Here is a 19519-nt window from a genome sequence, read left to right on the forward strand (position 1 = left end):
CATCAGCACCAATCAAACTGTGCCCATCAAACATCAGCGCAAATCAAACTGAGCCCATCAAACGTCAGCACCAATCAAACTGTCCCCATCAAACATCAGCGCCAATCAAACTGTCCCCATTAGACATCAGCGCCAATCAAACTGTGCCCATCAAACGTCAGCGCCAATCAAACTGAGCCCATCAAACGTCAGCACCAATCAAACTGTCCCCATTAAACATCAGCGCAAATCAAACTGAGCCCATCAAACGTCAGCACCAATCAAACTGTCCCCATCAAACATCAGCGCCAAACTGTCCCCATTAAACATCAGCGCCAATCAGACTGTGCCCATCATACGTCAGCACCAACCAAACTGTGCCCATCAAACGTCAGCACCAATCAAACTGTCCCCATTAAACATCAGCACCAATCAAACTGTGCCCATCAAACGTCAGCACCAATCAAACTGTCCCCATTAAACAACAGCACCAATCAAACTGTCCCCATTAAACATCAGCACCAATCAAACTGTCCCCATTAAACATCAGCACCAATCAAACTGTCCCCATTAAACATCAGCACCAATCAGACTGTGCCCATCATACGTCAGCACCAACCAAACTGTGCCCATCAAACGTCAGCACCAATCAAACTGTCCCCATTAAACATCAGCACCAATCAAACTGTGCCCATCAAACGTCAGCACCGATCAAACTGTCCCCATTAAACGACAGCACCAATCAAACTGTCCCCATTAAACATCAGCACCAATCAAACTGTCCCCATTAAACATCAGCACCAATCAAACTGTCCCCATTAAACATCAGCACCAATCAAACTGTCCCCATTAAACATCAGCACCAATCAAACTGTCCCCATTCAACATCAGCGCCAATCAAACTGTGCCCATCAAACGTCAGCGCCAATCAAACTGTGCCCATCAAACATCAGCGCAAATCAAACTGTCCCCATCAAACATCAGCGCCAATCAAACTGTCCCCATTAAACATCAGCACCAATCAAACTGTCCATCAAACATCAGCGCCAATCAAACTGTCCCCATCAAACATCAGCGCCAATCAAACTGTCCCCATCAAACGTCAGCACCAATCAAACTGTCCCCATCAAACATCAGCGCCAATCAAACTGTCCCCATCAAACATCAGCGCCAATCAAACTGTCCCCATCAAACATCAGCACCAATCAAACTGTCCCCATCAAACATCAGCACCAATCAAACTGTGCCCATTAAACATCAGCACCAATCAAACTGTCCCCATCAAACATCAGCACCAATCAAACTGTGCCCATCAAACATCAGCACCAATCAAACTGTCCCCATCAAACATCAGCACCAATCAAACTGTCCCCATCAAACATCAGCACCAATCAAACTGTGCCCATCAAACATCAGCACCAATCAAACTGAGCCCATCAAACGTCAGCACCAATCAAACTGTCCCCATGAAACATCAGCGCCAATCAAACTGTCCCCATTAAACATCAGCGCCAATCAAACTGTCCCCATTAAACATCAGCACCAATCAAACTGTGCCCATCAAACATCAGCGCCAATCAAATTGTCCCCATCAAACATCAGCGCCAATCAAACTGACCCCATTAAACATCAGCACCAATCAAACTGTGCCCATCAAACATCAGCGCCAATCAAACTGTCCCCATTAAACATCAGCACCAATCAAACTGTGCCCATCAAATATCAGCGCCAATCAAACTATCCCCATTAAACATCAGTGCCAATCAAACTGTCCCCATCAAACATCAGCGCCAATCAAACTGTCCCCATCAAACATCAGCGCCAATCAAACTGTCCCCATCAAACATCAGCGCCAATCAAACTGTCCCCATCAAACATCAGCACCAATCAAACTGTCCCCATTAAACATCAGCACCAATCAAACTGTGCCCATCAAACATCAGCACCAATCAAACTGTGCCCATCAAACATCAGCACCAATCAAACTGTCCCCATCAAACATCAGCACCAATCAAACTGTCCCCATTAAACATCAGCGCCAATCAAACTGTCCCCATTAAACATCAGCACCAATCAAACTGTGCCCATCAGACTTCCGGGTGCGGCGATGACCAGCTAAGTCGCACGTTTCGGCACCTCCCGTTTCAACGGACTTTTGGGCTCTTATCGGGAGCCCCAACGGAAATTTTCAAAGGCTAAACCCAGTGTGAGGCGAGATAGGAAGGAGTCCCACCGGGTGTGGATGGAAATAAGTGATAGTAGTGGCCAGATTGTGGAAGATCCTCTGGAGCAGTGGCAGAGAAGGGAAGCGAGAAGCAAGATGGCGGCCGATGGAGCCCAGATGGTATGGGGCCTGGATCAGCAGGAGTTCCTCCGGCGATGTGTGGAGGAGCTCAAGAAGGAGGTGCTGGCGCCGGTGCTGCAGGCGATTGAGGGGCTGAAGGAGACACAAAAGACCCAAGAGATGGAGCTCCGTGGAGTGAAGGCAAAGGCTGCCGAAAATGAGGACGAGATACAGGGCTTGGTGGTGAAGACGGAGACGCACGAGGCACTGCATAAGAGGTCTATGGAGAGACTGGAAGCCCTGGAAAATAGCTCGAGGAGGAAGAACTTAAGGATTTTGGGTCTTCCCGAAGGGGCAGAGGGAGCGGACGTTGGGGCGTACGTGAGCGTGATGCTCCATACCTTAATGGGAGCTGAGGCCCCAACGGGCCCCCTGGAAGTGGAGGGAGCGTACGGGGTCCTCGTGAGAAGACCAAAGGCAGGGGAAATACCGCGAGCAATAGTGGTGAGATTCCACTGCTACAAGGACAGGGAGATGGTCCTGAGATGGGCTAAGACGACACGGAGCAGCAGATGGGAGAACACGGTGATCCGCGTGTACCAAGATTGGAGCGCGGAGGTGGAGAGAAGGAGGGCGAGTTTCAATCTGGCCAAGGCGGTGCTCCAGAGGAAGAAAGTGAAATTCGGAATGTTGCAGCCGGCAAGACTGTGGGTTACACACCAGGGCAAACACCACTACTTCGAGACGGCAGAGGAGGCGTGGACATTCATTCAAGAGAAGTTGGACTTGATTTGGGAAAGGATGTTTGGAATGAAGTAGCGAGGTGGTGGCAAGAAATTGTAAATCAGATGGGGGAATTTTTTCCCCTCGAAGGGGGGGGGACACGAAGAAATGTGGGCGCCGGGGGGGAAGGGGATGGGGAAGGAGAGAGGGAGCTGCGCCATTAGGGGCGGGGCCGAGAGAGAAGCGCGAGCTCTGTTCCCGCGCTATGGAAACTGTGGCGGGAAAAGGGGGCATAGGAACGAGGGGGCCTCACACGCAAGGAGGCTAAATATAAACGGGGGAAGCCGAGGTCAGCCAGAGTTTGCTGACTCCGGGAAGCAATATGGGGGGAGGGTGCCGTCTGGGGGACAAGCGGTTGCGTGGGAACCGGGTGAGGAGCTAGTTTAAAAAAGAGGATGGCTAGTCGACGAGGGGTGGGGGTGGGGGTAAAGAGCCCCCCAACCCGGTTGATCACGTGGAACGTGAGAGGGTTGAATGGGCCGATTAAGAGGGCAAGGGTACTTGCACACCTAAAGAAGCTAAAGGCAGACGTGGTCATGCTTCAGGAGACGCACCTGAAACTGGCGGATCAGGTCAAATTAAGAAAAGGATGGGTGGGACAGGTATTCCACTCGGGCTTGGATGCGAAAAATAGAGGGGTGGCAATACTGGTGGGGAAACGGGTATTGTTTGAGGCGAAGACCACAGTGGCGGACAGTGGGGGTAGATACGTGAGGGTGAGTGGCAGATTGCAAGGTGAGGCGGTGGTGCTGGTGAACGTATATGCCCCAAACTGGGATGATGCAAATTTTATGAGGCGTATGTTGGGGCGCATCCCGGACCTGGAGATGGGAAAGTTGGTAATGGGGGGGGGGGGACTTCAACACGGTGCTGGACCCAGGGCTGGACCGGTCCAGATCTAGGACCGGGAGGAGGCCGGCAGCGGCCAAGGTGCTTAAGGGCTTTATGGAGCAGATGGGAGGACTGGATCCCTGGAGATTTACTAGACCGAGGAGTAAAGAGTTTTCCTTCTTCTCCCACGTCCATAGAGTGTACTCCCGGATAATTTCTTTGTCCTGGGAAGGGCGCTGATCCCGAAGGTGGCAGGAGCAGAGTACTCGGCTATAGCCATTTCAGATCACGCCCCACATTGGGTAGATCTGGAACTAGGTGAGGAAAAGGAGCAGCGCACACTTTGCAGATTGGACATGGGACTGTTGGCGGACGAGGGGGTATGTGGAAGGGTGAGGGGATGTATTAAAAGATACCTAGAGGTCAATGATGACGGAGAGGTCCAGGTGGGAGTAGTCTGGGAGACGCTGAAGGCGGTGGTGAGAGGGGAGCTGATCTCCATAAGGGCCCATAAGGGGAAACAAGAGGGTAAAGAAAGGGAGAGACTGATTGGGGAGATCTTGAGGGTGGATAGGCAATATGCGGAGGCTCCAGATGAAGGGCTATACAGGGAAAGACGGAGACCACACACGGACTTTGACTTGTTGACCACAGGTAAGGCGGAGACGCAGTGGAGGAAGGCACAGGGAGTGCAGTATGAATACGGAGAGAAGGCGAGCCGGCTGCTGGCCCAACAACTTAGGAAGAGGGGGGCGGCGAGAGAGATCGGAGGAGTTAGAGACGAGGAGGGAAGGATGGAACGGGGAGCGGAGAGGGTGAACGGGGTATTTAAGGTATTCTACGAGAGGCTGTAGAAGGCCCAACCCCCGGAAGGGAAAGAGGGAATGATGCATTTCCTAGACCAGTTGGAGTTCCCGAAGGTTGAGGAACAGGAGAAGACAGGACTGGGAGCGCAGATTGAGGTAGAGGAGGTGGTAAAAGGAATCGGGAGCATGCAGGCAGGGAAGGCCCCGGGACCAGATGGGTTCCCGGTGGAATTTTATAGGAAATACGTGGACCTGCTGGCCCCACTCCTGACGAGAACCTTCAATGAGGCTAGGGAAAGGGGGACACTACCCCCGACGATGTCGGAGGCGACGATATCGCTGATCCTGAAAAGAGACAAAGACCCGCTGCAGTGCGGGTCATACAGGCCCATCTCCCTCCTGAACGTAGACGCCAGGTTATTGGCCAAAGTGATGGCGACAAGGATAGAGGACTGTGTCCCTGGGGTGGTGCATGGTGACCAAACAGGATTTGTTAAAGGGAGGCAATTTAATGCTAATATACGGAGGCTGTTGGGGGTGATGATGATGCCCCCACCGGAGGGGGAGGCGGAGATAGTGGTGGCGATGGATGCAGAGAAGGCATTTGATAGAGTGGAGTGGGACTACCTGTGGGAGGTACTGAAGAGATTTGGATTTGGAGAGGGGTTCATTAGATGGGTTCTGCTCCTGTACAGGGCCCCGGTGGCAAGTGTGATTACGAACAGGCAACGATCCGACTACATCCGACTATATAGGGGCACAAGACAGGGGTGCCCCCTGTCCCCGTTACTGTTTGCGTTGGCAATTGAGCCATTGGCCATAGCGCTGAGGGGCTCCAGGAAGTGGAGAGGGGTACTTAGAGGAGGAGAAGAACATCGGGTGTCATTATACGCGGATGATCTGCTGTTATATGTCGCGGACCCAGTGGAGGGGATGCCTGAGATAATGCAGACACTCAGGGAGTTTGGAGAGTTTTCGGGATACAAATTGAATATGGGGAAGAGTGAACTGTTTGTGATGCACCCCGAGGAACAGGGCAGGGGAATAGACGAGCTGCCGCTGAGGAGGGTAACAAGAGATTTCCGGTATTTAGGGATCCAGGTGGCCAGGGACTGGGGAACCTTGCATAAGCTTAACTTGACACGACTGGTAGTGCAGATGGAGGAGGACTTTAAGAGGTGGGACATGGCGCCCCTGTCATTGGCGGGCAGGGTGCAGGCGGTTAAAATGGTGATCCTCCCGAGATTTCTTTTTGTGTTCCAGTGCCTCCCTGTACTGATTACAAAGACCTTTTTTAAGAAGGTGGACAGGAGCATCATGAGCTTTGTGTGGGCCGGAAAGACCCCAAGGGTAAAGAGGGGGTTCCTGCAGCGCAGTAGAGATAGAGGGGGATTGGCACTGCCGAGTCTGAGTGATTATTATTGGGACGCTAACGTTTCTATGATATGTAAGTGGATGAGGGAAGAAGAAGGAGCGGCGTGGAAAAGGCTGGAGATGGCGTCCTGTAGGGGAACTAGCTTAAAAGCACTGGCAACGGCGCCGCTGCCGTTATCCCTGAAAAGGTACACCACAAACCCAGTGGTGGTGGCGACTCTAAAGATTTGGGGGCAGTGGAGACGACATAGGGGAGTGACGGGTGCCTCAGTGTGGTCCCCGATAAGGAACAACCACAGGTTCGTCCCGGGAAGGATAGGCGGGGGATTTCAATCTTGGCAGCGAGCAGGAATTGCGAAATTGAAGGACTTGTTCTTGGACGGGACGTTCGCGAGTCTGGGAGCACTGACAGAAAAATATGGGTTGCCACCTGGGAATGCATTTCGCTATATGCAAGTGAGGGCATTTGTGAGGCAACAGGTGAGGGAATTTCCGCAGCTCCCGGCGCAAGGGATCCAGGACAGAGTGATTTCGGGGGCATGGGTCGGTGATGGTAGGGTGTCCGATATATACAGGGAAATGAGAGACGAGGGGGAGACGATGATAGAGGAACTGAAAGGAAAATGGGAGGAGGAGCTGGGGGAAGAGATTGAGGAGGGGCTGTGGGCAGATGCCCTAAGTAGGGTAAACTCTTCGTCCTCGTGTGCCAGGCTCAGCCTGATACAATTCAAGGTTCTACACAGGGCACATATGACGGGAGCAAGGCTGAGTAGATTTTTTGGGGTGGAGGATAGGTGAGGGAGGTGCGCGGGAAGCCCGGCGAACCACACCCACATGTTTTGGTCATGCCCGGCACTGCAGGGGTTCTGGGTGGGTGTGGCAAAGTGATTTCAAAGGTGGTGGGGGTCCGGGTCGAACCAAGCTGGGGGTTGGCTATATTTGGGGTTGCAGATGAGCCGGGAGTGCAGGAGGCGAGAGAGGCCGATGTTTTGGCCTTTGCGTCCCTAGTAGCCCGGCGAAGGATTCTACTTATGTGGAAGGAAGCTAAACCCCCGGGCGTGGAGGCCTGGATAAATGACATGGCAGGGTTTATAAAATTGGAGCGGATAAAGTTTGCTCTAAGAGGTTTGGCTCAAGGGTTCACCAGGCGGTGGCAACCGTTCGTTGACTACCTCGCAGAACGATGAGGGAAATGGGAAAGGCAGCAGCAGCAGCCCAGGGGGGAGGGGGCTCGGGTCTTTGGGGCTTTTTGTGTGTTGTTATATATTTGTTGTTCATAGTTATCTTCTCAATGTTACTATTTCTTTTTGTTTTTTATTTGTGTTGGCACTTGCCGTTAGTTAATATATTATTTTAAAAACGATCAATGTATATACTGTTACAAAGTTGTAAAAATGGAAAATTCTTAGTTGATCGAAAAACTTTAATAAAATATATTTTTCTAAAAGAACTGTCCCCATCAAACGTCAGCGCCAATCAAATTGTCCCCTTTAAACATCAGCGCCAATCAAACTGTCCCCATCAAACGTCAGCGCCAATCAAATTGTCCCCTTTAAACATCAGCGCCAATCAAACTGTCCCCATCAAACGTCAGCGCCAATCAAATTGTCCCCTTTAAACTTCAGCGCCAATCAAACTGTCCCCTTTAAACATCAGCACCAATCAAACTGTCCCCTTTAAACATCCGTGCCAATCAAACTGTCCCCTTTAAACATCAGCGCCAATCAAACTGTCCCCATCAAACGTCAGCGCCAATCAAATTGTCCCCTTTAAACATCAGCGCCAATCAAACTGTCCCCTTTAAACATCCGTGCCAATCAAACTGTCCCCTTTAAACATCCGTGCCAATCAAACTGTCCCCTTTAAACATCAGCGCCAATCAAACTGTCCCCTTTAAACATCAGCGCCAATCAAACTGTCCCCATCAAACATCAGCGCCAATCAAACTGTGCCCATCAAACATCAGCACCAATCAAACTGTCCCCTTTAAACATCAGCGCCAATCAAACTGTCCCCATCAAACATCAGCGCCAATCAAACTGTGCCCATCAAACATCAGCGCCAATCAAACTGTCCCCATCAAACGTCAGCGCCAATCAAACTGTCCCCTTTAAACATCAGCGCCAATCAAACTGTGCCCATCAAACATCAGCGCCAATCAAACTGTCCCCATCAAACATCAGTACCAATCAAACTGTCCCCTTTAAACATCAGCGCCAATCAAACTGTCCCCATCAAACATCAGCACCAATCAAACTGAGCCCATCAAACGTCAGCACCAATCAAACTGTGCCCATCAAACATCAGCGCCAATCAAACTGTCCCCTTTAAACATCAGTGCCAATCAAACTGTCCCCATCAAACGTCAGCGCCAATCAAACTGTCCCCTTTAAACATCAGCGCCAATCAAACTGTCCCCATCAAACATCAGCGCCAATCAAACTGAGCCCATCAAACGTCAGCACCAATCAAACTGTGCCCATCAAACATCAGCGCCAATCAAACTGTCCCCTTTAAACATCAGTGCCAATCAAACTGTCCCCATCAAACGTCAGCGCCAATCAAACTGTCCCCTTTAAACATCAGCGCCAACCAAACTGTCCCCATCAAACATCAGTGCCAATCAAACTGTCCCCTTTAAACATCAGCGCCAACCAAACTGTCCCCATCAAACATCAGCGCCAATCAAACTGTCCCCATCAAACATCAGCACCAATCAAACTGTGCCCATCAAACATCAGCACCAATCAAACTGTCCCCATCAAACATCAGCACCAATCAAACTGTCCCCATCAAACATCAGCACCAATCAAACTGTCCCCTTTAAACATCAGCGCCAATCAAACTGTCCCCATCAAACATCAGCGCCAATCAAACTGAGCCCATCAAACGTCAGCACCAATCAAACTGTGCCCATCAAACATCAGCGCCAATCAAACTGTCCCCTTTAAACATCAGTGCCAATCAAACTGTCCCCATCAAACGTCAGCGCCAATCAAACTGTCCCCTTTAAACATCAGCGCCAACCAAACTGTCCCCATCAAACATCAGTGCCAATCAAACTGTCCCCTTTAAACATCAGCGCCAACCAAACTGTCCCCATCAAACATCAGCGCCAATCAAACTGTCCCCATCAAACATCAGCGCCAATCAAACTGTCCCCATCAAACATCAGCACCAATCAAACTGTCCCCATCAAACATCAGCACCAATCAAACTGTCCCCATTAAACATCAGCACCAATCAAACTGTCCCCATCAAACATCAGCACCAATCAAACTGTCCCCATCAAACATCAGCGCCAATCAAACTGTCCCCATCAAACGTCAGCGCCAATCAAACTGTCCCCATCAAACGTCAGCACCAATCAAACTGTCCCCATCAAACATCAGCACCAATCAAACTGTCCCCTTTAAACATCAGCGCCAATCAAACTGTCCCCATCAAACATCAGCGCCAATCAAACTGTCCCCATCAAACGTCAGCACGAATCAAACTGTCCCCATCAAACATCAGCACCAATCAAACTGTCCCCTTTAAACATCAGCGCCAACCAAACTGTCCCCATCAAACATCAGCACCAATCAAACTGTCCCCATCAAACATCAGCACCAATCAAACTGTCCCCATCAAACATCAGCACCAATCAAACTGTCCCCATCAAACATCAGCGCCAATCAAACTGTCCCCATCAAACATCAGCACCAATCAAACTGTGCCCATCAAACATCAGCGCCAATCAAACTGTCCCCATCAAACGTCAACACCAATCAAACTGTGCCCATCAAACATCAGCGCCAATCAAACTGTCCCCATCAAACATCAGCGCCAATCAAACTGTCCCCATCAAACGTCAGCACGAATCAAACTGTCCCCATCAAACATCAGCACCAATCAAACTGTCCCCTTTAAACATCAGCGCCAACCAAACTGTCCCCATCAAACATCAGCACCAATCAAACTGTCCCCATCAAACATCAGCGCCAATCAAACTGTCCCCATCAAACGTCAACACCAATCAAACTGTGCCCATCAAACATCAGCACCAATCAAACTGTCCCCATCAAACGTCAACACCAATCAAACTGTGCCCATCAAACATCAGCGCCAATCAAACTGTGCCCATCAAACATCAGCGCCAATCAAACTGTGCCCATCAAACATCAGCACCAATCAAACTGTCCCCATCAAACATCAGCACCAATCAAACTGTCCCCATCAAACATCAGCACCAATCAAACTGTCCCCATCAAACATCAGCGCCAATCAAACTGTCCCCATCAAACGTCAACACCAATCAAACTGTGCCCATCAAACATCAGCGCCAATCAAACTGTCCCCATCAAACATCAGCACCAATCAAACTGTGCCCATCAAACATCAGCGCCAATCAAACTGTCCCCATCAAACATCAGCACCAATCAAACTGTGCCCATCAAACGTCAGCGCCAATCAAACTGTGCCCATCAAACATCAGCGCCAATCAAACTGTCCATCAAACAACAGCGCCAATCAAACTGTCCATCAAACATCAGCGCCAATCAAACTGTCCCAGGCTAAACAAGGCAGCTTTCAACCCGAATCTCAGCTAAATCCTCGCACCCACAATCCCCCCCCCCCTGTCCCCCCTCCACTGAAGTCCCCTCCCTATCCCTCTCCCTCCGTTGAAGTCCCCTCCCTATCCCTCTCCCTCCACTGAAGTCCCCTCCCTATCCCTCTCCCTCCACTGAAGCCCCTCCCTATCCCTCTCCCTCCGTTGAAGTCCCCTCCCTAACCCTCTCCCTCCGTTGAAGTCCCCTCCCTATCCCTCTCCCTCCATTGATGTCCCCTCCCTATCCCTCTCCCTCCACTGAAGTCCCCTCCCTATCCCTCTCCCTCCACTGAAGCCCCTCCCTATCCCTCTCCCTCCACTGAAGCCCCTCCCTATCCCTCTCCCTCCACTGAAGTCCCCTCCCTATCCCTCTCCCTCCACTGAAGCCCCTCCCTATCCCTTTCCCTCCACTGAAGTCCCCTCCCTATCCCTCTCCCTCCACTGAAGCCCCTCCCTATCCCTTTCCCTCCACTGAAGTCCCCTCCCTATCCCTCTCCCTCCACTGAAGTCCCCTCCCTATCCCTCTCCCTCCACTGAGGTCCCCTCCCTATCCCTCTCCCTCCACTGAGGTACCCTCCCTATCCCTCTCCCTCCGTTGAAGTCCCCTCCCTATCCCTCTCCCTCCGTTGAAGTCCCCTCCCTATCCCTCTCCCTCTGTTGAAGTTCCCTTCCTATCCCTCTCCCTCCACTGAAGTACCCTCCCTATCCCTCTCCCTCCACTGAAGTCTCCTCCCTATCCCTCTCCCTCCACTGAAGTCTCCTCCCTATCCCTCTCCCTGCACTGAGGTACCCTCCATAACCCTCTCCCTCCACTGAAGTCCCCTCCCTATCCCTCTCCCTCCACTGAAGTCCCCTCCCTATCCCTCTCCCTCCACTGAAGCCCCTCCTTGTTCCTCTACCTCCACTGAAGCCCCTCCCTATCCCTCTGCAATGATCTGTGCCAGTCTGCTCCAGATCCCGCACACTGGGCCACAGTTCGCAGCCTGAACAGACCCTGCTACCTGACAACAGGTTTTATGCGGTAGGTCAGGGTTCAGAGGGTATGAGGTTTCGCCTTACCTGGCACTGGATCAGGGTGGTCCGTAGGGACGTTCTCCATTGCTCCAATCTCTGTGTGGTCTTGTTCCACCTGCTGTTCACCTGGTGTAGTTTGTGCTGAAGCTCCTGGGCCTCCTCACTGTCGGTCTGAAGGAAGTCGCGACTGCTGAGGTTGACTGAGATAACGAGGGCCTTATACTTGTCCAGCTCCTTCTGCATACCCTGCAGAGACAGGACACCGGTATTTACACTCACTCTCACACTCACTCACAACACACACTCTCACACTCACTCACAACACACACACAACTCTCACTCACACTCACTCACAACACACACACACTCTCACACTCACTCACAACACACACTCACACTCACTCACAACACACACACACTCTCACACTCACTCACAACACACACTCTCACACTCACTCACAACACAAACACTCACAACACACACTCACACTCACTCACAACACACACTCACACTCACTCACAACACACACTCTCACACTCACTCACAACACACACACTCTCACACTCACTCACAACACACACACTCTCACACTCACTCACAACACACTCTCACACTCACTCACAACACACTCTCACACTCACTCACAACACACATACAACTCTCACTCACTCTCCCTCACTCACAACACACACACAACTCTCACTCACACTCTCACACTCACTCACAACACACACACAACTCTCACTCACACTGTCCCTCACACTCACTCACTCACAACACACACACAACACACACTCACACACAACACACACTCTCACACTCGCTCACAACACACACTCACAACACACACACAACTCTCACACTCACTCACAACACACACACAACTCTCACTCACTCTCACACTCACTCACAACACACACACAACTCTCACACTCACTCACAACACACACAACTCTCACTCACACTCTCACACACAACTCTCACACTCACAACACACACACTCACAACACACACTCACACTCACAACACACTCTCACACTCACTCACAACGCACTCTCACACTCACTCACAACACACTCTCACACTCACTCACAACACACACAACTCACACTCACTCACAACACACACACACTCTCACTCTCACACTCACTCACACCACTCACACGCACTCACAACACACATACAACTCTCACACTCACTCACAACACACACACAACTCTCACTCACACTCACTCACAACACACACACAACTCTCACTCACACACACAACACACACAACTCTCACTCACACTCACTCACAACACACACACAACTCTCACTCACACACACCACACACACAACTCTCACTCACTACACACACAACTCTCACTCACACTCTCTCACAACACACACACAACTCTCACTCACAACACACACACAACTCACACTCACTGACAACACACACACAACTCACAACACACACACAACTCACACTCACTCACAACACACACACTCTCACTCACACTCACACTCACAACATACACACAACTCTCACTCACACTCACACTCACTCACAACACACACAACTCTCACACTCACTCACACTCACTCACAACACACACACACACTCACTCAACACACACACACACATTCACACTCACTCACAACACACACACTCTCACACTCACTCACAACACACACACACTCACTCACAACACACACAACTCTCACTCACACTCACACTCACTCACTACACACACACAACTCTCACTCACACTCACACACTCACTCACTACACACACACAACTCTCACTCACAACCACTCATTCACAACACACACACACACTCACAACACACAACTCAGTCACTCACAACACACACTCACTCAACACACACACAACTCACACTCACAACACACTCACTCACTCAACACACACACAACTCTCACTCACACTCTCACACAACACACTCTCACATTCACTCACAACACACACTCACTCAACACACACACAACTCACACTCACAACACACTCACTCACTCAACACACACACAACTCTCACTCACACTTGCACACAACACACTCTCACACTCACTCACAACACACACACAACTCTCACTCACACTCACTCACAACACACACACAACTCTCACTCACACACACCACACACACAACTCTCACTCACACTCACTCACAACACACACACAACTCTCACTCACACACACCACACACACAACTCTCACTCACTACACACACAACTCTCACTCACACTCTCTCACAACACACACACAACTCTCACTCACAACACACACACACTCTCACTCACACTCACAACACACACACCACTCACACTCACTGACAACACACACACAACTCACAACACACACACAACTCACACTCACTCACAACACACACACTCTCACTCACACTCTCACACTCACAACATACACACAACTCTCACTCACACTCACACTCACTCACAACACACACAACTCTCACACTCACTCACACTCACTCACAACACACACACACACTCACTCAACACACACACACACATTCACACTCACTCACAACACACACACTCTCACACTCACTCACAACACACACACACTCACTCACAACACACAACTCTCACTCACACTTACTCTCACACTCACTCACAACACACACACAACTCTCACTCACACTCACACTCACTCACTACACACACACAACTCTCACTCACACTCACACACTCACTCACTACACACACACAACTCTCACTCACAACCACTCATTCACAACACACACACACACTCACAACACACAACTCAGTCACTCACAACACACACTCACTCAACACACACACAACTCACACTCACAACACACTCACTCACTCAACACACACACAACTCTCACTCACACTCTCACACAACACACACTCTCACATTCACTCACAACACACACTCACTCAACACACACACAACTCACACTCACAACACACTCACTCACTCAACACACACACAACTCTCACTCACACTTGCACACAACACACTCTCACACTCACTCACAACACACACACACACACTCACAACACACACACACACACTCACAACACACACTCACTCACAACACACACACACTCACAACACACACACACTCACTCACAACACACACACTCACTCACAACACACACACACTCACTCACAACACACACAACTCACTCACACACAACTCTCAATCACACTCTCACCCTCACTCACAACACACACACACACACTCACTCAACACACACACACACTCACACTCACTCACAACACACACACACTCTCACACTCACTCACAACACACACAACTCTCACTCACACTTACTCTCACACTCACTCACAACACACACACAACTCTCACTCACACACTCACTCACTACACACACACAACTCTCACTCACACTCACACACACTCACTACACACACACAACTCTCACTCACACACACACTCACTACACACACACAACTCTCACTCACACACACACTCACTCACAACACACACAACTCTCACTCACACACACACAACTCTCACACTCACTCACAACACACACAACTCTCACTCACACACACACACAACTCTCACACTCACTCACAACACACACAACTCTCACTCACACAACACACACTTACACACTCACTCACAAAACACACACAACTCTCACTCACACAACACACACTTACTCACTCCACACACTCACTCATGCACGCTCACGCATGTCAGTGTGAGCCGGCCAAATCTAGGCTTCGCTGCAACTAACGAACAATCCGAGGATTCCGACAGTACAGAACGAGGCCATTCGGCCCATTGACTCTGCACCGACCCTCTGAAAGAGAACCCTACCCAGGCCCACTCCCCGACAACCCCACCTAACCGTTGGATTCTAAGGGGCAATTTAGCGCGGCCAATCCACCTAATCTGCACATTCTCGGCCTGTGGACTCACCAGGGTCCCGGGTTCAATCCCGGCCTCGGGTCACTGTCTGTGCAGAGTCTGCACGTTCTCCCCGTGTCTGCGTGGGTTTCCTCCGGGTGCTCCGGTTTCCTCCCACAGTCCAAAGGTCTCCAGCCTCACCCCCTCCCTATCTCTGTAAACTCCCTCAGCTCCACCCCCTCCCTATCTCTGTAAATTCCCTCAGCCTCACCCCCTCCCTATCTCTGTAACCCCCCCCCAGCCTCACTCCCTGCCTATCCCTGTAACCTCCCCCTGCCTCACCCCCTCCCTATCTCAGTAAACTCCCCCAGCCTCAACCCTCCCTATCTCTGTAATCTCCCCTCACCCCCTCCCTATCTCTGTAATCTGCCCCAGCCTCACTCCCTCCCTAACTCTGTAATCTCCCCTCACCCCCTCCCTATCTCTGTAATCTGCCCAGCCTCACTCCCTCCCTATCTCTGTCAACTCCCCCAGCCTCACTCCCTCCCTATCTCTGTAACCTCCCCCAGCCTCACCCCCTCCCTATCTCTGTAATCTCCCTCAGCCTCACCCCCTCCCTATCTCTGTAATCTCCCTCAGCCTCACTCCCTCCCTATCTCTGTAATCTCCCTCAGCCTCACCCCCTCCCTATCTCTGTAACCTCCCTCAGCCTCACCCCCTCCCTATCTCTGTAATCTCCCCTCACGCCCTCCCTATCTCTGTAATCACCCCCAGCCTCACTCCCTCCCTATCTCTGTAATCTCCCTCAGCCTCACTCCCTCCCTATCTCTGTAATCTCCCTCAGCCTCACCCCCTCCCTATTTCTGTAATCTCATCCAACCTCACTCCCTCCGTATCTCTGTAATCTCCCTCAGCCTCACCCCCACCCTATCTCTGTAACCTCCCTCAGCCTCACCCCCTCCCTATCTCTGTAATCTCCCCCAGCCTCACTCCCTCCCTATCTCTATAATCTCCCCCACCTCACTACCTCCCTATCTCTGTAACCTCCCTCAGCCTCACCCCCTCCCCATCTCTGTAAACTCCCCTCACCCCCTCCCTATCTCTATAATCTCGCTCAGCCTAACTCCCTCCCTATCTCTGTAAACTCCCCTCACCCCCTCCCTATCTCTGTAATTTCCCTCAGCCTCACCCCCTCCCTATCCCTGTAATCTCCCTCAGCCTCACTCCCTCCCTATCTCTGTAATCTCCCTCAGCCTCACCCCCTCCCTATCTCTGTAATCTCCCTCAGCCTCACCCCTCCCTATCTCTGTAATCTCCCTCAGCCTCACTCCCTCCCTAGCTCTGTAATCTCCCTCAGCCTCATCCCCTCCCTATCTCTGTAATCTCCCTCAGCCTCACGCCCTCCCTATCTCTGTAATCTCCCACAGCCTCACCCCCTCCATATCTCTGTAATCTCCCCCAGCCTCACTCCCTCCCTATCCCTGTAATCTCCCTCAGCCTCACCCCCTCCCTATCTCTGTAATCTCCCCCAGCCTCACTCCCTCCCTATCCCTGTAATCTCCCTCAGCCTCACCCCCTCCCTATCTCTGTAATCTCCCCTCACCCCCTCCCTATCTCTGTAAACTCCCCCAGCCTCACCGCTCCCTATCTCTGTAATCTCCCCTCACCCCCTCCCTATCTCTGTAAACTCCCCCAGCCTCACCCCTCCCTATCTCTGTAATCTCCCTCAGCCTTACTCCCTCCCTATCTCTGTAATCTCCCCCAGCCTCACTCCCTCCCTATCTCTGTAAACACCCCCAGCCTCACCCCCTCCCTATCTCTGTAATCTCCCCTCACCCCCTCCCTATCTCTGTAATCTCCCTCAGCCTCACCCCCTCCCTAGCTCTGTAATCTCCCCTCACCCCCTCCCTATCTCTGTAATCTCCCCCAGCCTCACTCCCTCCCTATCCCTGTAATCTCCCTCAGCCTCACCAACTCCCTATCTCTGTAATCCCCCCCAGCCTCACTCCCTCCCTATCTCTGTAAACTCCCCCAGCCTCACCCCTCCCTATCTCTGTAAACTCCCCCAGCCTCACCGCCTCCCTATCTCTGTAATCTCCCCTCACTCCCTCCCTATTCCTGTAATCTCCCTCAGCCTCACTCCCTCCCTATCTCTGTAAACTCCCCCAGCCTCACCCCTCCCTATCTCTGTAATCTCCCCTCACTCCCTCCCTATTCCTGTAATCTCCCTCAGCCTCACTCTCTCCCTATCTCTGTAAACTCCCCCAGCCTCACCCCTCCCTATCTCTGTAATCTCCCCTCACTCCCTCCCTATTCCTGTAATCTCCCTCAGCCTCACTCCCTCCCTATCTCTGTAAACTCCCCCAGCCTCACCCCTCCCTATCTCTGTAATCTCCCCTCACCCCCTCCCTATTCCTGTAATCTCCCTCAGCCTCACTCTCTCCCTATCTCTGTAAACTCCCCCAGCCTCACCCCTCCCTATCTCTGTAACCTCCCTCAGCCTCACCCCCTCCCTATCTCTGTAATCTCCCCTCACTCCCTCCCTATCTCTGTAATCTCCCTCAGCCTCCCTCCCTCCCTATCTCTGTAACCTTCCCCAGCCTCACACCCTCCCTATCTCTGTAAACTCCCCCAGGCTCACTCCTCCCTATCCCTGTAATCTCCCCCAGCCTCACTCCCTCCCTATTTCTGTAATCTTTCCCAGCCTCACCCCCTCCCTATCTCTGTAATCTCCCCTCACCCCCTCCCTATCTCTGTAATCTCCCCCAGCCTCACCCCCTCCCTATCTCTGTAATTTCTCCCAGCCTCACCCCCTCCCTATCTCTGTAATCTCCCTCAGCCTCACCCCCTCCCTATCTTTGTAATCTCCCCTCACCCCCTCCCTATCTCTGTAATCTCCCCTCACCCCCTCCCTATCTCTGTAAACTCCCCCAGCCTCACCCCTCCCTATCTCTGTAATCTCCCCTCACCCCCTCCCTATCTCTGTAATCTCCCTCGGCCTCACTCCCTCCCTATCACTGTAATCTCCCTCGGCCTCACTCCCTCCCTATCTCTGTAACCCCCCCCAGCCTCACCCCCTGCCTATCCCTGTAACCTCCCCATGCCTCACCCCCTCCCTATCCCTGTAACCCCCCCAGCCTCACCCCCTCTCTGTCTCTATAATCTCCCCCAACCTCACTCCCTCCCTATCTCTGTAAACTCCCCCAGCCTCACTCCCTCCCTATCTCTGTCAACTCCCCCAGCCTCACTCCCTCCCTATCTCTGTAATCCCCCTCAGCCTCACCCCCTCCCTATCTCTGTAATCTCCCTCAGCCTCACCCCCTCCCTATCTCTGTAACCTCCCCCAGCCTCACCCCCTCCCTATCTCTGTAATCTCCCTCAGCCTCACCCCCTCCCTATCTCTGTAATCTCCCTCAGCCTCACCGCCTCCCTATCTCTGTAACCTCCCTCAGCATCACCCCCTCCCTATCTCTGTAATCTCCCCTCACGCCCTCCCTAACTCTGTAATCACCCCCAGCCTCACTCCCTCCCTATCTCTGTAATCTCCCCTCACGTCCTCCCTATCTCTGTAATCACCCCCAGCCTCACTCCCTCCCTATCTCTGTAATCTCTCTCAGCCTCACCCCCACCCTATCTCTGTCAACTCCCCCAGCCTCACCCCTCCCTATCTCTGTAATCTCCCCTCACCCCCTCCCTATCCCTGTAATCTCCATCAGCCTCACCCTCTCCCCATCTCTGTAAACTCCCCTCACCCCCTCCCTATCTCTGTAATCTCCCCCACCTCACTACCTCCCTATATCTGTAAACTCCACCAGCCTCACCGCTCCCTTTCTCTGTAATCTCCCCTCACCCCATCCCTATCTCTGTAACCTCCCTCAGCCTCACCCCCTCCCCATCTCTGTAAACTCCCCTCACCCCCTCCCTATCTCTGTAATCTCCCTCAGCCTAACTCCCTCCCTATCTCTGTAAACTCCCCTCACC

General features: G+C 51.8%; 1 protein-coding gene across 1 annotated transcript in view; it reads right to left on the bottom strand.

Moving 5' to 3' along the window:
• LOC140407704 (nesprin-2-like) overlaps positions 1-19519 on the bottom strand; it is a 273730-nt gene that overhangs the window by 55943 nt on the left and 198268 nt on the right. Inside the window, exon 30 of the mRNA XM_072495012.1 lies at positions 11708-11908. Within this exon, the coding sequence (XP_072351113.1) occupies positions 11708-11908 (201 nt within the window). The remainder of the gene's footprint in view (positions 1-11707; positions 11909-19519) is intronic.

Source organism: Scyliorhinus torazame, chromosome 2 (assembly GCF_047496885.1).
Source record: "Scyliorhinus torazame isolate Kashiwa2021f chromosome 2, sScyTor2.1, whole genome shotgun sequence".
Taxonomy (NCBI): Eukaryota; Metazoa; Chordata; class Chondrichthyes; order Carcharhiniformes; family Scyliorhinidae; genus Scyliorhinus; species Scyliorhinus torazame.